This window comes from Arabidopsis thaliana, chromosome 5 (genome assembly GCF_000001735.4).
Source record: "Arabidopsis thaliana chromosome 5, partial sequence".
In the NCBI taxonomy this organism is placed as follows: Eukaryota; Viridiplantae; Streptophyta; class Magnoliopsida; order Brassicales; family Brassicaceae; genus Arabidopsis; species Arabidopsis thaliana.
Genome location: NC_003076.8, coordinates 7,198,574 through 7,216,778, shown reverse-complemented (window position 1 = coordinate 7,216,778; position 18,205 = coordinate 7,198,574). Strand labels below are relative to the sequence as shown.

At 37.2% G+C, this 18,205-nt stretch overlaps 4 protein-coding genes and 1 non-coding gene across 12 annotated transcripts; 3 read left to right on the top strand and 2 right to left on the bottom strand.

The window, feature by feature from the left end:
- The first annotated feature begins 726 nt into the window (after positions 1-726).
- On the top strand, positions 727-2,305 carry CAM6 (calmodulin 6). The gene is made up of 2 exons (NM_180529.4): positions 727-904; positions 1,666-2,305. Exons 1-2 carry the CDS (start codon positions 829-831, stop codon positions 2,037-2,039), a joined length of 450 nt encoding a protein of 149 aa, NP_850860.1. The 5' UTR covers positions 727-828; the 3' UTR covers positions 2,040-2,305.
- Positions 2,306-2,863: 558 nt separating this feature from the next.
- Positions 2,864-8,136, bottom strand: AT5G21222 (protein kinase family protein). Of its 4 annotated transcripts, NM_001343701.1 has the most exons (13): positions 7,851-8,136; positions 7,534-7,721; positions 7,187-7,391; positions 6,952-7,014; positions 6,746-6,817; positions 6,467-6,574; positions 6,278-6,358; positions 6,028-6,081; positions 5,825-5,950; positions 5,651-5,740; positions 4,953-5,075; positions 3,900-4,772; positions 2,864-3,813 (listed from the first exon to the last, which is right to left on the bottom strand). In NM_001343701.1, exons 3-13 carry the CDS (start codon positions 7,355-7,357, stop codon positions 3,079-3,081), a joined length of 2,496 nt encoding a protein of 831 aa, NP_001330026.1. In that variant the 5' UTR covers positions 7,358-7,391; positions 7,534-7,721; positions 7,851-8,136; the 3' UTR covers positions 2,864-3,078. The 4 variants fall into 4 exon arrangements, with proteins under 4 accessions (NP_001330026.1, NP_001330027.1, NP_850859.2 ...); NM_001343700.1 differs by having other exon boundaries at positions 7,187-7,721; NM_180528.4 differs by lacking the exon at positions 7,534-7,721.
- Positions 8,137-8,165: 29 nt separating this feature from the next.
- Positions 8,166-11,302, bottom strand: AKINBETA1 (5'-AMP-activated protein kinase beta-2 subunit protein). 3 transcript variants are annotated; one of them, NM_001036841.2, is made up of 5 exons: positions 10,864-11,112; positions 9,445-9,555; positions 9,181-9,356; positions 8,937-9,099; positions 8,283-8,854 (listed from the first exon to the last, which is right to left on the bottom strand). In NM_001036841.2, the coding sequence occupies exons 1-5, from the start codon at positions 11,059-11,061 to the stop codon at positions 8,540-8,542; spliced, it is 963 nt and encodes a 320-aa protein (NP_001031918.2). In that variant the 5' UTR covers positions 11,062-11,112; the 3' UTR covers positions 8,283-8,539. The 3 variants fall into 3 exon arrangements, with proteins under 3 accessions (NP_197615.1, NP_001031918.2, NP_001330544.1); NM_122124.4 differs by lacking the exon at positions 9,445-9,555 and having other exon boundaries at positions 8,166-8,854; positions 10,864-11,302; NM_001343699.1 differs by lacking the exon at positions 10,864-11,112 and having other exon boundaries at positions 9,445-9,613.
- Positions 11,303-11,399: 97 nt separating this feature from the next.
- Positions 11,400-11,701, top strand: AT5G00430. The gene has a single exon (NR_144146.1). It is a non-coding gene; the product is annotated as an uncharacterized misc_RNA (transcript).
- A 980-nt stretch (positions 11,702-12,681) lies between these two features.
- LARP1a (LA RNA-binding protein) lies at positions 12,682-18,146 on the top strand. Of its 3 annotated transcripts, none has more exons than NM_001203426.1 (16): positions 12,682-13,151; positions 13,488-13,947; positions 14,108-14,267; positions 14,382-14,472; positions 14,587-14,658; positions 15,013-15,195; positions 15,297-15,472; positions 15,615-15,684; positions 15,769-15,873; positions 15,948-16,255; positions 16,351-16,494; positions 16,590-16,653; positions 16,843-16,988; positions 17,100-17,204; positions 17,444-17,578; positions 17,935-18,002. In NM_001203426.1, the coding sequence occupies exons 1-16, from the start codon at positions 12,900-12,902 to the stop codon at positions 17,960-17,962; spliced, it is 2,499 nt and encodes an 832-aa protein (NP_001190355.1). In that variant the 5' UTR covers positions 12,682-12,899; the 3' UTR covers positions 17,963-18,002. The 3 variants fall into 3 exon arrangements, with proteins under 3 accessions (NP_001190355.1, NP_001190354.1, NP_568409.1); NM_001203425.1 differs by having other exon boundaries at positions 17,932-18,002; NM_122123.3 differs by having other exon boundaries at positions 12,685-13,151; positions 17,444-18,146.
- Positions 18,147-18,205: the final 59 nt, after the last annotated feature.

Here is an 18,205-nt window from a genome sequence, read left to right as displayed (position 1 = left end):
ACAATTATTAGAACATTGAACAAATCATCAACGGCAAAAGCTCATTAGACTCATTTGTAGCGAGTACATATATATTCTAGAGGTGTGGAATAATAAGACTCATATAAATGATCGAACACTCTTTTTGTTTTTAATATAAAAACTAAAAAAATTTAAAAACAGTTTACTTGGAAAAAATGTAGAGATATTGACTAACTTTTTTATTAAGTATCCATTTAAATTAAAACAAAACATGTAAAATCGATTCAAGTTTAACTATTTCTACAAAAAAGTGTATTCATGTAAAATTTTTGCTTATACATATCCGTTTCTGTAACGTAAATTTAGAGGATACTCTAATCATTTCATATGTATCCATATATTATTTTTTTCAACATATTATAAGTTTTTTTTTAATTTTCCAAATTAATTAATATCCTTAAATATCTATCCTAGTTTAAAAACTTTTTATAATTAAATATTTAAATGAAAAAAATAATGTCAAAAGTTTAATTGATATACTGTAAAATATTCTACTAAATCAGTTTTGAAAATAGTCAAAAAAAATTAATAATTGTTAATTTGATAGATTTATTACCTAGTATATATGTCTAAATTAACTGCAAAGGTTATAGTTTTCTTTATAATTGTCTTAAAAAACTAAACTAAAAAGACAAAAAAATCATAAGAATTACTGAATTAGCTAGTAAATCTTTAGAGGCCCAACCATAAGTTGTTGGGCTCTCTCTCTTTTATAAGCTCTCTTGCTGAATTATTATTAGAGAGGCAAATAATATATTCAGTAGCAAAAAAAAAATCTGGGATTTCTAAAAAAAGGTAAGAAGGAAAATGGCGGATCAGCTCACCGATGACCAGATCTCAGAGTTCAAGGAAGCCTTTAGCCTCTTCGATAAGGATGGTGATGGTATGTTTCTTTCCCAGATCTTTGCGTTTTTTCCCCGATGATTACTCCGTCCGTATACGAGTTCTGGAATTTGTTTGACAGATTTATGATCTTCTTCAGTTTTCTGTATGATTCGTGTTTGTTTCACTTGTGAACGATCTAGCTTTTGGCTAATTCGATAGCGATTCATGACTCACGCTGTGTTTTGTTCTTGTTCTGGTTCAGTCTCGTGATGCAGCAATGAAATGTTTTGGGAAATTTATCCATATGTTGAGATTTTGAGTAGTTTAATTGTTGAAAAAAGGATTGATGTTGTAGATATCAGGAATGTATTCTGCTTTGATTGGTGAAAAACTTGCAAAATTCTGTTGTGCATTATTGGCCTTTGCACGGTGAGATGTGGGTTCAATAGAACGAAGTGGCTAGGGTTTTGATTCTGGCTTTGATACCATGTAAAGAGATTTGGAGAAGAATATTGTGTCTTTTTAATACACATGATTCTAGATTTGCTAGTACACACACATAAGGAAAGACGGAATAAACACAGAATATTTCTTTTACCCTAACACTTTAGGTAGGACTTGGAAGAGTGATTATTTTTAGTTTGTATGAATGGAGTTTCTTTGTTAACTTAGTAGGACTTTGTTGAATGAAAAAAAATCATTCTCTTTTTTACTTACCAGATCTTCATCAGTCGAAATAAGAAATACAATGGCTTTTGTTTGTTGACTGTGGATATAAGTCTGTCTCTAAAAGCTTATTATACCTGAATCTGGTTGCAGGTTGTATCACCACCAAGGAGCTCGGAACCGTGATGAGGTCTCTGGGGCAAAACCCAACAGAAGCTGAGCTTCAAGACATGATCAATGAAGTTGATGCAGATGGGAACGGGACCATTGATTTCCCGGAGTTCCTGAACCTGATGGCAAGGAAAATGAAGGACACTGATTCAGAGGAAGAGCTCAAGGAAGCTTTTAGGGTTTTTGATAAAGACCAGAATGGTTTCATATCTGCAGCAGAGCTTCGACATGTCATGACAAATCTCGGTGAGAAGCTATCCGATGAGGAAGTTGATGAGATGATCCGAGAAGCGGATGTTGATGGCGATGGTCAGATTAACTATGAAGAATTCGTCAAAGTCATGATGGCTAAGTGAGAGAATTTTATCTTAAGCCCACAAAAAGAAACAAGATTTATGATTTCTACAGTGAAGTTACATTATGACTTGATTCTGGTTGCGTTCTTTAGGACATCATTTTGCTTATTTCCCTTGTTTGTTTGGTTAAGCCTTTTAGTGTTATGTGAAGTATGAACTCATATTTTGCTCTCTTTTTTGGGCATCTGATTTTATTCTGTAAATTTTTGTTAGTTGTTGTTTATCTTAAAGCAATGCCCTAAAATTTGGCCGCGTTTAAAATACCAGTAAGAGAATTGACCAACGAAAACGATTTTGCAACATCGCCAACGTTATTGTTATTTTACATGAAAAATATAGTAGTTATATGTATCAATAAAATTTACAAACCATTTTGTTTCTTAGTTTGTAAACCGTAAGTCCCTAACCTTCAAACCTTTTTTCCATTAGGATCATCAAAATTGGAAATTCTTTAGAAACAAATGTAAGTAGCCTCTAAATCTATTGTTGTCTAAAAGTTTTTTAAATGATCAAAGAGGTTGTAAACCTAATTTCGTACACTCCCTGATGCTAGAGAGACCAAAAGATGTAATGTGACCATCTCCCAAACGAAAATTGGACTCTTGACCTCTAGGTCCAGAGACTCTTTAGTCAACTAAGTTTGTTGGTGGATGCTTGGTTTATATAGGGTCAATGTTAACCCGATCCAGATAGCGAACCGGACTACCTTATAGGTCATCAGATCATCGTATTCACCCGCGGGTCAAATTATTATAATTTATTCTATAGAGATTATATAGTTTTATAAAGAGAAATTGCCTCAAATATCACATAATCAAGTTTTTGGGACACAATTAGCACCAACTTTTCGATTAAGAAACAAAAAAATACAATCTAACATTATCCATCTCATTGTCTTGCTTGTTAAACACCATATTTTTCATTTAACTGAAAAAGTATATCTGTACAGAAAAATAAATCTTAAAAATCGATCGACACCAATCTTTGATCAGCTTTTCTTACCCTTTAATTTAGCTCCATCTCTACAGCAAAACAAATTCTACATGAACTTACAAAATCTCCCGGCTTCCCCAATCTGGTCTCTGCACAACACCACCAAAAGAGTCTGCCTCAAACCAAACTGAGACTTGATACATAGCTTTGGTTTTTCAGGCATTCCTTTTAAGAACAATGGACTTCTCGACGAGGCGATATTATTTGGGATATTGAGTTTAGAGGAAGTTGAGAAGGAAGAGCCCAATGTATTGGCATCATTACTATTAGAGACACCAATAGATTTCCATCCATCAGCTATGAGTTGCATAGTTTTCCTTGTGGGAACAACATTCTTCCCTTCCATGTCTTTCAGAAGCTCTTCTGCTTTCCATGGCTGCTTCGCTTCCCCAAATCCCCATATAAGAGTCTCGTAAGTAGTCAAGTTAGGCGATAAACCAACGATTCCACACATTTTCTTATATACCTGCATCGCTTTCTTCATTTCACCAGCACTGCACCAACCGCTTATGATCTGTGTGTAGATCACTACATTTGGGCGAACACCAAATTTTCTCATCTGATTCAAGATTTGCTCCGCTTTTTCGGGCTCCCCAGCTCGAGCATACCCTTTGGCAAGGATACTAAATGCATGAATATCAGGATCTATTCCTCCTTCCAACATATCTGTATAGATCTCTTCGCATCTTTTCATATCTCCTACAGAACTCCATGCATTCATTAGAGTGCTAAACGTTACCACATCAGGTTTTACTCCAAATTCTTCCATCAGATCCACCACCTATTATATTAACTTGCCCATAGTTAAAATTAAAAAAACGAAAGTGAGTGAAAAATTATTGAAAGTTTATAAACTATAAAGCGCACCTCACCAACTCCATCCATGTCGTTGATGTTAAGGAAGCCTTTGATTAGAGAGTTAAAAACAAACAGATTAGGATGAACTCCAAGTTCCTTCATTCTATAGAAAAACCTCAAAGCTTCTTCCATCTTGCCCTCTTCACAGTAGCCATTCACAATGGTACCGCAGGTACGTACATTCGGTTTAACTTTATTGTGTAACATCCTTGGTATGATCATATCCTCAGCTGTACATGTTGACCCGATCCGCGCATACGCTTTTGCCAATGTGTTAAACGTAACTACATCAGGTTTTACCCCATAAGATTGCATCTTATATACAATGTTCCATGCTTCTTCAATCTTCCTCTGGTTACACCAAGCCTGGACAAGTATGTTACATGTTCTGTCATTTGGTTGGAGCATCTCATCCCGTAACATCATATCCAGGAGTCTTGATGATTCCTCCAGCTTACCAATTTTGCCATATCCTTTGATGAGAGTATTAAATGTACTTGCTGTGGGTTTACATCCACTTTCCTTCATTTTTTCGAAAATCTTCATTGCTTGATCGAGATTTCCAGACTCGGAAGAGGCGTTGATGATGGCGTTGAAGAGAATGGTGTCAGGTTTAAGGCCGTTTTTCTCGACTTTGGAGATGAGGGAGAGGAGAGAGTGGAAGTGCTTTTGACGGGTCAATGCAGTTACAAGCGTGGTGTATGTGATGAGGCTTGGCTTGTGGCCTTCCTCAATAAGTGTGTTGAAAATGGAATGAGCTTCTTGAGGCCTCCCTCTTTCTATCAAGCCGTTCATCAGTTTGGTCCTTGAACGAACATCACCACAAGTAGTACCACCTGAACATATCACACAAGGAAATGACCTCAGTTGCACTCTCCCTTCCTGTGAAGCAAAGGCGTACGTTATCTCAAACATGTTTTCATATTAGGATCAAAGACTTTGATATTATTGAATCAGATGCTCTATGCCTAAAAGGTTCGGTTAGTCTAGGTGATTATTTCCAGCTACTAAATCCTTCAACTCAATCATCAAACAGATCTCAGAATAGATAAAATGACTCACTTCAGAATCTTTGAAAACAGCTTCCACATCAGCCAAATTTGCTTCTTTCTTCTCTTCAAATACAGCTGGCTTGTAATCTTTCTTGAACCACACATCTTCCAAAATCTCTGGAATTGTTATACGCTGGCATGTTAACACAGTGAATTAGTTCCACTTTTGAAATCAAGGACGAGTGGCGTTGGCGTTTATTTATCCGCAGATGTTCTGAGTGATATTCAAATTCTACATGCAAGATACAGATAAAGCATCCACTTTGTATGACTCTAACATGCGCTTATCCACGGGACTAACAATTACAGGAGGGGTATACAACTTTTTAACATTTTTGAAAAGTGATAATCTACTACGAGTAGCTCATTTCAGGAATGGAAAGGAAAGGAAAGAGTCAGCAAGAATTGCAGAGTTTATGATTCCCAATTATGATTTCTGGTCTGTCCATTACTTGGAACGATTAAATTTACACTTTAGAGATTAGACCAACACTATATGAATGCCACTATGTCTATGTTGAATGATCTCTTCAAATTTTCCATTAGCGCTCAGGCATAAAATTTCCACCAGATTCCTAGTAACCCCTAACCCGCCTAATGATCTTAGAAAGAAAAAGAAAAAAAAGCAAATTGAGATTGTGGGGCTCCACAGAAGAAAACAAAAGAAGGATAAATTTAAATCTTGAGTAGTAAAGCGAAATGTCTTACAGTCATAGGGTTTGGATCCAAGATTCGGACGATCAAATTCTTAACACCAGAAGAGAGCCAAGGAGGACAACTAAAATCAGCAGATGAGATCTGAAAATAAAAATGCAACTTAGAAACAGGAATCACAGATGATAGTGAGAAGAAGCCTGGAGATATATATTACAAACTTCTTACCTTTTTGTACAGCGTCGTGAGACTAGAATCCTCGAAAGGCAAATACCCAGCAAGTAGTACAAAGAGTATCACTCCACAGGACCACAAGTCTGCCTTTGCCCCATCATAGCCTTGATCATTAAGAACCTTGGGACAAAGGCAACAAGGAAGCTATTAAAGACATGGTTCGACAACCGCATAACAAGCCACATGACTAAGAATACCTCAGGAGCAGCATAATCTGGATTTCCACATGCAGTGTGACGAAGGCCATCTCCCTGCCAAAACCAAGTAATTCTGATAAGGTGAGAATCTAGAAAGATCAGTGTTACGGACCTTGTTAAATTTTTGTGAATATAATCACTGATATCATCATTACTGAACTTCAGGCACATTCATTAGAATAAGACAAGGACAACTCAGTAGGAACTCAGGCAAACAAATGATGCTAAGAAAATAAAATTCCGTAGTTACCCCGGCTTGTTGGGACAAGGCAATCAATCCAAATTCAGCGACTTTCAAATTCTCTTGCGCATCAAGAAGCAAATTTTCTGGCTGCATTGAGAAAATAAAGAAGAAAAAAATTTAGGCACTAACTAGCTGCACTTAAAAGAACCTACACTGCAAACTTGGCCTAAGAGTTACCAAAAATGTTCCTTGTACCTTTAAGTCTCTGTGGTACACTCCCCTGCTGTGGCAGTAATCAACTGCATTGATAAGCTGCTGGAAATATCTCTGTGCTTCGTCTTCATTCATGCGCCCATCATTTTTCTTCACAAGTTTAAATTTAATGGATTGGATAAAAGTCAAAATAATATATTATCTAATCTGTAAGATACAGGAACTTCTTAGCTGAGCATGGGGCATTTGGTTCATGATTCAAATACCAAAGGATGCATTAGATACAAGTTAAAGCCCTTGGGAGGTAAAGGGAAAACTCACAATCTTGTCAAAAAGCTTTCCACCACTGATGAACTCTAGGACAATATATATCTTCGCCTTGCTCGCCAAAACCTGGAATGATATCAATCATTTCATTAAATGTTAGTTTTCAACATATTTGCTTAGACTCCAGGGAGCTGTTAATTTCTAGTTAATCAAAGGAAAATAGAGACACGTAGAAAAAAAATTGGGGCATGGAATTAGACCTCATAAAGCTGCACTACATTTGGATGGTTGATCAGCTTCATAATAGAAATTTCTCTCTTTATCTGTAAAAGCAAACGGGAAAGACCCACATCATACTTCTGGACAGAAGACGGATCTATCTGTGAATCTCGCTTTTAGAAACCACGTTTTACTTCAAGAAATGTAACATGGGCATATCAATGGACAAGAAAGGAGGCATGAAAAAACTAAATGCCGATTAGGAAAGCGAATTACTTGTTCAGCCATCTTATGCTTCAGAACCTTGTCTTTATCAAGGATCATCAAAGCCACAGGGTCTCCTGTCTCTGTGTCAACAGCACTCCGCAGTTTCCCAAAATTACATTCACCGATCAATCTTCCAACCTCATATTTGCCAACCCAACGCCTGACCTTTGGCTCACTCATCACTCAGAGTTCACCTCTTGATCTTCTTCACAAGCTGTTTCATGAAAATGTAATGTCAATGTTAGAATTCTATCTCCAAAGAACCCAACAGTGCAGGCAACAGAGTGTTTCTTTTCTCAATTCACAGAAACTAATGCAAAAGGGACAAAGAAACTGTAAAATACGAGAATACACACAAATAGTACTATGGCGTCAAATGTGATAAAGACAAGGCAAAAACAGCTGAAATCCACAATGCGATGGCAAAGCTTTTCAGCAACAGCATAAATTGTTGGGTATGTTTCTCATTGGGCCCTTTAATTCCAACATAAATTTCTAGAATCATGACGTCGATAGTTCATGCTACAAATTCATCATCGTCCTCCTACACATTTGATTATGTACAGGTCATGAACAAGTGACCAAATTATCCAATTTACCGAATGATTGATTCTTCGTTCGAAGTGAAACATGGAATAGTAGTATAGTACAACGGAGCTTCAGGAATACACACCTGCGAATTGTCCCGGGAAAAGGGAGTTGAAATCGCATGCAGCCTTTCCGGCAGTAGATTTCAAAAATCTATGGCGCAGAATTGGCTTATCGAAGGAGAAGAAGTAGTTTGTCGGACAAGAAAGGAACTCTCGGCGACAATGCAGAGCGGAGGAGCTCGAGAGAGTAGTAATTGGAAACAGAGCGTCTCAATTACTCGGTCGATGCTTCTTCCGCCATACTCCATCGTGTGGCTCACTTTTTCTCACCTTATTTCTCTTTTATCTTTTTCTTATCCAAATTAAAATTTTCAATCAAATAGACGACGTGGATTTATTATGAGTACACTTTCAAACTGGTTAGCCTTTTCCAATACCAAAAAGAAAGATTATTTTCAAAAATTTGTCACTTTCGCAAACGTTTTGTCAGAAGAAGAAAAAAAACAGGATTTATGTGTTTGGTTGCTAGCAGATAAGCTTGTTATAGCCATTATTAGCGAATGTATTTTACAGTTTTTGCAGAAAATAAAACAACAATCGTTACAATGAGAGAAGCTTTGTACACAAGCACCACAAACCAGGTAAGAAAGAGGTTAATAAACTCAAATGTTGGGCACTCACTAGTCACTATGAACAAAGAACATGTTTTCACATAATTGAGAGATGAAAAAGAAAGAAAGAGAGAGAACAATGTGGCACTGAATTTTTAGGGTTACCGTGTGAGCGGTTTGTAGAGGACAACAGTTATGTACTTAGACTCGAACCTGTGGGTTAAACCCAAAGCTACTATGGATTGAGGAGTCCATCCTTGCTCTATGAACACATGGTTAAGCACCACATGTTGAGGCTTTGTGGCTATGGCTGTCTCTTCAGTAGTGCCAAGAAGTGTTAGATGAAGCTGAGGTGGCACCGCCAGTGGCTCTTTCGCGTAATCTTCTGCGGCTGGTAGGGTTTGACCGTAGCTATGATCAGGTGATGGTGGCGCCTCAAACTCCACTATGCTTTCTGGGTTTTCTGGCACAAAGTTCTGCATGCATAATGATTGCAGATACTGTTAAGCTGATTGATAGATTTAACATGAGAAAAAAAGAGGTGGGAAAGTAACTTACATGAACATCGAGAATGTTACAGACATTGCCAACTTCGTCTGCTACAAAGGGTAAATCTGGGATGTATTTGGATTCACCGTCCACAATCACCTTGTAGTGGTATATGCCAGATGGAAGGACAAAGAGAATCGAGTGGTCTTTCCCTGATTTCTGCAGCTTCTTCCTGGTGAATGTAAACATATTGTTTTTAACATATATCACGAAATCTCGAGAGAGGGTCCACGAGAAACAAAGTCAATTATACCTTGATCTCCAATTGTCCCATGATCCTTCCACCGCCACATCATTACCTCCTTGGTTCCATGTAATGATGGTAGGGATTCCTTGCTCTGGGGGATTATCAAAAACTCTCTGTGATTGGTTCCATTGGATGTTATTAGGAGGAGGGGCGTTTGCTCTCTGCAATGGAGCCACGGGAACCTGAGAATATCCACATAAACACTGAGCCGTGAGATCTTACAAACCAATGTGCAAGAAGAATTTGCGAATGTCAAAACATTATATCTACCATCCGACACGAAATGCAGCCATTAGGTACACATGTTAAGCCTAAACAATGGAAGAGGTGACGCATAGGTGAGCAAATGTTGTAAGATGTAACGTGGAATAACAATGTGGGCTGAAAAGAAAAGGAGTCGAAAATGAATATAGCAACAGTAGACTCAGAAATTTACTCGCATACAGAGTACAGACAAGACCTTATTAGCAAAAGATATTTCACTATTCCCACAAAAACCTGATAACAAGGTCAATTTTAGAAGGTTGTCCTTCACTTATCTTATGAATTATTCACATATTAAGAACAATGAGAAGAATGACGAAACATCCAAAATCTGTAATTCGTTCAAGTAAAAGCTCTGCGTGTTTAAATTCAAAAAGGGCGAAGAAAAGAACAAGCTTGCCCTCCCTCCTCTTAAAAATGAAAGCAAAAGACATTACACAAAAGACTCACAATGCGACATGCAAATCAACAGAACAGTATCAGTAACTGGTAAATGACCAGAGAGCAGCAGGAAAGTCAAAATCAGCATAAAAACCTAGAGAGACAATAATCATCCTATTTGACTGCCATACGCTTTTCCACACCAGGCATGGAGGCATAATCAGAAGACAAATAAGACCTTCTCTAAAGCAGATTCTCTAGTATGATTAACAAGATTTTAACTCACCAAAAGGAAAAGACATAGCAATAAGGTGATCTAAGCCTCTCTCTCTCTCTCCACCAAAACTAAGGAAGAGTAACTAGCTACCTTGTCATTTACCAGAGTTTTTGACTTCTCAAGAACCAAACAAAACCAAGTCAAGTCTAATTCCTTTATACAAAAGATTTCATTCACAAACGTACTTAGTCTGCAAAGTTGCCCTCTTCACAATGAAACAAAGATAAATTACACAAAGACTCACTAAGGGACATCAAGAATCATGAGCGACCAGTAAATGACTAGAGACCGGCTGGAAAATAAAGAAAAAATAGCTAGGAAACCAAAACAACATCTTAAAGAAAGGTAGAAACTTTTCCACATTATGCATTATTTCAAGATACCTGAACCAAGATAACACAAAAATAAAAGAGATTCTCTAGTACAGAATCTCTAAACCCAACTCAGAAAAAAGCTTTAAGAACAAGAATCTACATTACAAATTCTCAAGAACCAACAGGATAACACAAATCAAGTGAACAAGTAGAGTTCACTCATAAAAAAAAGGCTGGAGATTTTGTACTTGGATCCTATCTAAATGAAGAAAGTGTCTCACAATTAGTGAAACAAATGAAAAGTCAAGTGAACGAACATTCTCTTACTCAACGAAACAAATCAAAAAGATTCTCTTACTATTATCTCTTTGGGCGAATGTTTCAATCGATTCAATTCAAAACCAGAAATCAAATTCAACGATTAAACAGAGAGAGATATTCGAGAGAGGGAACCTGAGGAGCGAATAAGAAAGGAGATGGAGATCGAGCAGGACTTCCGGGAGGAGAACTGCTCATAGAGTCTGAAGAAGGACGACGGTGACGACTGCGTGCAGAAGGATCGCCGCCATTAGATCTCGCCGAGGACGAGGTAACATCTGCACCACCGCTACCGGCGGCGGCGTCTTCGTCTTTGCCGTTCGCATTTCCCATCTGAAAAAGCCCAAATCACAGAAGCGAGAGAGACAAAGAGAGGAGAGAGATAGAGGAAAAGAGAGAGAAAACCAGACGTGAAGAAAAATGGAGGGAGGACGACGAGGAGGAGATAATGAAACGCCCCTCAAGTTAGAAGTTAATTACGAATAATGCCATTGGTAGCGAAAAAGAGATTTTGCATAAAAGGGGCTCTTGAGAGAGAGATATCATTAAAATCCGTACCAAATGGATAAACGAGTGACTTGGCGTCCAAAAGTTTATAATTATCCACTTTTTTTTTGTTTATTTCTTTTAGTATATAATAAACAAATGTGAATAAAAAGTTGGTTCAATGCCTTTGAGAAGGATAATGACACAAGGGCCAGTCACCTCCTTGCCACCGATTTGTGTGCCTTAACATCTTGCTAGAGCCAGTGATCATAGTATGCGTATCGTGACGATGAAAAGGCCTTAAACTCCAATAGGTGGGGTTAGAATAGAGATGGTCAAAGAATCATCATTTTCCAAGATTTGTATTGGTTAGTCCCGTAAACTAGTTATTGGTCGAAAGATTGTTTCGAAAAGTTTGGAGGGTTTCAAAGCCAATGTAAACTTGTAAAAGGCGATGGTCACTATTCACTAAGCCATGAGTGATTGTCATGCACTTTCCTTATAGGTTGAGTCATTGTTTTTTCTTTTGCTTTCTCGCATTGTATATTGGTCACTTTCAAATTGTAAGATTTCAGCTTTTGCTTTATCATTTACTTTGAACTAAGGTTTTGATTCAACCTCATATTTTCTTCAAACGAGTGTACTATCATTGGAAAAACTTGATTTCAATCACTTCAATTTTCATCAATATATTGACCTTTTGTTTAGAAATCTTATCTAGTGGACACTAAATCTTCCACAGACACCTTCAAATGTCATTTTCAGAGACAAAAATTCATTCAAATCTTCATCAATTACTTTATTCTTCGTAGGTTCACATATTGAAGAATTAAGATAATAGCCTCACCCAAAAAAAAAATTAAGATAATAGTTTTCACCTCAGAAATCATCGTTAATATCCATCATATATATAAAAATTATTATATGTATATTAACAATTCAGATAATTTTTCACGTATTTTTAAAAGACTAAATATTATAATTAAATAACTTAAACGAATTAAACAATAAAACAATAAAGAGATTATAAGAGCGATAACTAGTTATCTTCGTTCTCTTTTACCAACTACTAATCCTTAGTTGTAACAAAAGTTTGTTAGATCACATTAAAAGTACAAAATAACTTAGAATTGCTACACAAATTCTAACACATCTATTTAAGGACATAAACTAAGGTTAATAAATAAACGCGTTATAAATAGGTCTAACGAAAATAAGTTTATAAAGTTAATTTAAATTTTTTTAAAACCCTACATAAATGATGTTTTCTCAAAACAAAAATTAAAAAGAAATAAATTGAATGTTTTTAATTACGAAGGATAAAGACCAGATTAGAGGATATTTGTAATACTAGTAATTAAACAAATCATGAATATTATTCTTATTTTTTGTCAAATTTCAAATAGGAAAAATAGGAAATTGCTATATAAAATAAACATATACATATAAAAAAAGAGGAAAGTAACTAGGGTTTTTGGGGTTATACGTTTCACTGTTTGTTTCATCCTCGCTTATTCCTCCCTTAAAGAGTGTCGCCACCAAAACACACACACACACTTGCCTCCTTCTTCAACCTCTCTTCCTCACATTGCGTCTTCTCCATCTGATCCTTCAATCCTCGTTCTGTTTTTGATCCAATTGAATCGCTTCCTTGTTTTGATTCTGTTTATCTTTCCAAGTTTCTAATGATGGCGGAGACTGAAGGATCAGTGGCCGATGATCGAGAATTGATCACCCGTGAAGGTGGTATTGGGACTAAGTCTCCGTGGAAAACAACGACTTCTCCTGTTGAGACTATTGACGCTCCTGTAATGGGAGCTCATTCGTGGCCTGCACTCGCCGACGCTGCCCAACAACCGCGTCCTAAGAATCCTCCGGCGCCTGCACCTGCTCCGCCGTCTAAAAACATTCCGACGTCTATCCCAATCCCTACTCCGGTTAGTCAAACAACCGACTTCTTTCCGTTGATTTGTCAATGTTGTTTGATTATGCTTTAATTGAGTATTAATTTTCCGATTGTAATGGTGCGTGGTACTTGGTAGAGCTGAGAGTTATCTGATACTGGATATCAGTTGTGTTCGTGATTGGTTTAAGTTGGTGATATTGAATCTTTGATCGAATTTGATGCATGATGATTATGACGTTTATTTATTTGTCGTGATTTTCTTTTACTTGGCTTGAAAGGTTTATAGTGTGATTGGAAAGTCTTTTGTTTAGCATTGAATTTGTAGCCTTAGCTTTGCTCATAAAAGCTCTTTTGTTTTGTTGTTTAGGCCGTAACTGGTCAAGCGAAATCTAAGGGTGGTGGAAAGGCTAATCCTGGACACAAGAATCCATCTGGCCGTCATTCAAAACCAGGTCCGAGGAGCAACCAGAATGGTCCTCCTCCTCCTCCTTATCTCGTGCATGCTGTACCGTATCATCCACCTCCTTTTCCACCTATGGTGCCTCTGCCACATGCTGCTGGTCCAGATTTTCCATATGCACCTTATCCTCCCTACCCGGTTCCTGTGCCTCCTGTTACTGAGTCTGGCAATGAGAAGCAAGTTCAAGCTTCCCCTCTTCCACCTGTGTTGCCAGCTCCTCAAGGGGATCCTGGAAAGCCTTGGCCGCATCAGAGGGGTTTTGACCCCAGAAACATGCCACAAGGTGCTGGACCAAGAAATTTCGGGAGACCTCCATTTATGGGTCCAGCTCCTGGGTTCCTGGTTGGTCCAGGTCCAGGCTTTCCTGGTAAGATATTGATTCTTTGTCAATGTGTTTAAAGGGACTGGCTGAGAGTAGTTGATAAAAATTTAATTCTGTTGCTCTTGAATATATTTAGCATTAGGATAAAGGATAACTGTCGGTTTTTGATGCATGAGTGCTGTTTTTGTTTCTTCATTTGACACAGGGCCTGTATACTACTTGCCGGGTCCACCCCCTGGAGCTATAAGAGGTCCTTATCCTCCACGCTTTGCTCCATACCCTGTAAACCAGGGTCCTCCAATACTATCTCCAGAAAAACTCGACTTAAGGGATAGAGTCTTAAAACAAGTAGAGTATTATTTCAGGCAAGTTATGCTTCTCTACATCAATTTTTTTGTGATTATAATTATGTTCAGCTTATCCTTTATTGTGGCTCTTGAAATTTCATATTACCTTCCGTTTATTTATTCCCTTTTCAGTGATGAAAACCTTGAGAATGATCATTACCTCATTTCTTTGATGGATGAAGAAGGATGGGTTCCCACAAAAATTATAGCTGGCTTCAAAAGGGTAAAATTAGTAACATGAGCTTGACTTGCTTTCTTTTTCATTAATCTATTCTGTCATCTGTGTTTTTACACAAGTGTGTTGTTTTTTAAGTTTTCTTTTACTCTTGAATTGCAGGTTAAAGCAATGACTATGGATGTTGATTTTATAGTCTATGCGTTGGGGTTTTCTAATTCTGTTGAAGTGCAGGTCAGACCACCTTCCTTCTTTTCTGGTTTAAATGCTAAACTCTTGCTTTTGTGAATGGGGTTTTACTAATTCTTGGGTTCAGATTAGCTTTTGTATTAAAAAATTGTTTCCTTGAACACTATGTTTTCTTCGGTTGTATTGTGTATTTCTATTGTGGTGAGGCTATCACCAAAAGAATGGGTTAGAACTTTGTCTCTGAATAATAGTTTAAAGAAGCCTCTTTGATTATTCTAACTTAACTTAGAGCATGCTTGGTTTCCACAGGTGTAAGGCCTACTTGTTTTTTAAAACAGTATAAAATGCTGGTACTTCTTATCTGTTGGATCCTAATTTGAAATGCTGGTACTTTTACAGGGTGACCAGATACGCAAGCGTGACAAGTGGTCTGACTGGATTCCTGCATCTAAAAAGTCAACCTCTGCGGAGACAATTGGAGACGGTGACAAAGATTCCCCAAAAAGTATAACAAGCGGGGATAATTTTGGAAACCCTTCAAAGGGTTCTTCAAAGCCTACCGTGTCCGATTTCTCTTCAGAGGTAAAAAAAAATTTCTTTTGGTAGAGAAATTCTGTAAGACTGCCAAGCCAATGAAATTTTAGTTTTTGCTCCAGTCATAGTTTTTCCGTTGTGTGGTACAGGGAGCTCAGTCATCAAGAACCAATAATTATAAAAGTGGTAACCTGAAATCATCAGCAGACGAAAAAAGAAATGTGGAGGACTTGTCAAACGATTTTTCAAACACTTTCTTGCTTGACGAGGAACTAGATCTGGAGCACAGAAGCCCGAGAAAGAGTGGACTGTCCATGTCCAAAAGGTAGTGCGTGCACCACTTAATTAGTCCTGCTATTTGCTTTCTGTCCTTTTGTTTCCAATATGCCTTCTTTTTTTTATATGAATCTTAAACTGCATATATAAAGTACTGCAGTTGATGCTTAGGTTTATTTGACATTTTGTAGCATTGAGTATGAAGACGATGATATGGCTGTTGATGATCAAGATATTCAGAAACTTGTAATTGTTACCCAGGTATTACACAGAACTTTTTATATATTTCCTTGAACTCTATGTTTGGTGAAATCAATTATTCATGTTCCGTTATATGCTGGACAGAATAGTGGTAAAAGTGATGGCGCTGGAATCGGTGGGACGGAAGCAAAAAATATTCCTAAGGAGCTTGCCTCCACAATCAACGATGGTCTTTACTACTTTGAGCAGGTAAGGAATATTTTCCTATCATAATATGATTTACCTCTTTGGAGTCCAATTTCTAATCTTTACCTATGAAACAGGAGCTTAAAAAAAAACGATCTGGCCGTAGGAAGAACAACTCCCATTTGGATACCAAAGATGGGAAAATCAAATCTGGGGAAGGATTGAACACTAAGTTGGGCGAAAATTCCGCAGCAAATGATGGAGGGGAAGAGCATGGAATCATTACTTCACGGAGGAAGCAAAATAAGGGAACGCACAAACATCATACAGCCCATGCACGGAGGTTCTTCTCGAGTAACATAAGGAACAATGGAAATATATCAGAAAGTCCGCCTAGTAGCTCCATTGGATTTTTCTTTGGTTCTACACCACCAGACAGTCATGGGTCAGTATCTTAGCAATCCTTTATATTCCCAACTTTTTCTTATTTTTTTGTTTATCACTTGTCCTTAATATTCTGTTTTTATTGTATTTTAACAGCCCTAGGCTTTCGAAATTGAGTTCATCTCCACAATGTACACTTTCTGGAAGCAGTCCACCTGTGGGCTCTTTGCCAAAATCATTTCCACCTTTTCAACATCCGAGCCACCAACTGTTGGAAGAGAATGGGTTTAAACAAGAAAAGTGAGTCTATGGTTATTGTATGGAGCATTATTTTTTGGAGGATAAGATCGTATCTTGAAGGTCTCTGTTCTTATTCCTTTTAAATCTACCTATAGGTACTTGAAGTATCGCAAGCGCTGCTTAAACGAAAGAAAGAAGCTAGGTAGCGGATGCAGTGAGGTCAGTTTCATGTTAACCTCCTTTCGATGATTTCTCATCATGTATAACAAAAGAAACCCGCAATAGCTGTTACATGCTCAACTCATCTGTTTTTACATATAAATTACTCAACTCATACTTTAATCTAGTTAGAGATCAGAAACCCTAGTTTCTGGAATTGTATCTGAATTCTGGCTGTTCTTTTTGCAGGAAATGAACCATTTGTACCGATTTTGGTCGTATTTCCTCAGAGACACATTTGTTCTCTCTATGTATGATGACTTTCAGAAGTTTGCTCTTGAGGATGCAGCTGGCAATTACGATTATGGGCTGGAGTGTCTCTTTAGGTTTTATAGGTAATGCATACGTCTTAGATTTGCTTATATGTTCCATCTTTTTCACTGCGGATAAGCTCTCAGTGTAAAAAAATCTAATCCAACTAATATTGGTCTGCCTTGCTTCTTAAGTTATGGTCTGGAGAAGCACTTTGATGAGGACCTTTACAAGGACTTTGAGAAGCTATCGCTTGACTTCTACCACAAGGGAAATCTGTATGGCTTGGAGAAATATTGGTAAGGGCTCTATTATTATGATAATGGTTAAACAATATTGTTGCTACTGAATTCCTGTTATGGAACTGTGATTTTCGTTAATGTCTCTAGAGAACTTACATAAAAAAAAAGGGCTTGTAGTAATAATCTAGGTTAAAAGATGTTCACATAGCCTCAATGCTCTCCTTTTGATAATAGAAAAAGTTTGTTTGTTTGGTTGGTTGTGTTGAATAGGACCTAATCATCTCTCTCTTGTGTAGGGCATTCCACCATTATCGAGGCAAAGAAGAACCGATAACAAAGCACCCTGAGCTAGAGAAACTACTGAAGGAAGAATTCCGTAGCATAGACGATTTCCGAGCAAAGGAAACAATCACCAACCAAAAAGAAAACAAGTCTCACTGATGAGGATGTGAAGTGAAGAAGAAGCAGAGATATGTGTTGATGCCGCAGAGCAAATGATCCTTAAATCTTGACCTAAAGTTTTGTGTATCTCTTTCTTCTGGGGGAAGTGACCAACCAAGTGAAGCAATCACTCTGAATTTTAAAGGATAATTTCCTTGGTGGTATTTTTCTTTTGTGGGATTATTTTTGTGGATTTTGGATGGATGCAGGATGATCTCTGCAATACAAACAAGAGCTTTGACTGAAGAGGCGTTCATCTACACAAGAGTTTCGCCCTCTCCCTAAAAGTTGTAATCTTTTTCTTTTTTGTATATATTTCATTTTCTAATTTACTCAATTTTAGAAGAAAAAAAAACAAAAAAAAAATGATGTGATTTGTAGTATCTGTAGAAACAATAAGAGATGTTTTATTTGACAATTTTATATAGATAGTACATTTTCTTGTTTGTAAATTTTTGTCTTCTTGCATCTTATATATTTGGCCTACGCAGAATATTTTTTCAAAGAGTTCTTATTTACACAAATATTCCTGATTCTTTCTTTTAGATATTGATAACTCTGATGATTGCCGACAAAAAAAAAAAAGTCTGATGATTACCATGAATTTGCTTAACACT

Excerpts from the sequence above, each read along its gene's own strand:
- CAM6 (NM_180529.4), top strand. The coding sequence starts at position 829 with ATGGCGGATCAGCTCACCGATGACCAGATCTCAGAGTTCAAGGAAGCC. Across the intron at positions 905-1,665 it reads CTTCGATAAGGATGGTGATG|GTTGTATCACCACCAAGGAG; the intron begins GTATGTTTCTTT and ends ATCTGGTTGCAG.
- LARP1a (NM_001203425.1), top strand. The coding sequence starts at position 12,900 with ATGATGGCGGAGACTGAAGGATCAGTGGCCGATGATCGAGAATTGATC. Across the intron at positions 14,268-14,381 it reads CAAGTAGAGTATTATTTCAG|TGATGAAAACCTTGAGAATG; the intron begins GCAAGTTATGCT and ends TTCCCTTTTCAG. Across the intron at positions 15,473-15,614 it reads GGACTGTCCATGTCCAAAAG|CATTGAGTATGAAGACGATG; the intron begins GTAGTGCGTGCA and ends GACATTTTGTAG.
- AT5G21222 (NM_001343700.1), bottom strand. The coding sequence starts at position 7,357 with ATGAGTGAGCCAAAGGTCAGGCGTTGGGTTGGCAAATATGAGGTTGGA. Across the intron at positions 5,951-6,027 it reads CAGATTATGCTGCTCCTGAG|GTTCTTAATGATCAAGGCTA; the intron begins GTATTCTTAGTC and ends CTTTGTCCCAAG. Across the intron at positions 5,741-5,824 it reads TCACGACGCTGTACAAAAAG|ATCTCATCTGCTGATTTTAG; the intron begins GTAAGAAGTTTG and ends TTTTATTTTCAG.
- AKINBETA1 (NM_001036841.2), bottom strand. The coding sequence starts at position 11,061 with ATGGGAAATGCGAACGGCAAAGACGAAGACGCCGCCGCCGGTAGCGGT. Across the intron at positions 9,357-9,444 it reads GCTGCATTTCGTGTCGGATG|GTTCCCGTGGCTCCATTGCA; the intron begins GTAGATATAATG and ends GGATATTCTCAG. Across the intron at positions 8,855-8,936 it reads GTAACATTCTCGATGTTCAT|AACTTTGTGCCAGAAAACCC; the intron begins GTAAGTTACTTT and ends TTATGCATGCAG.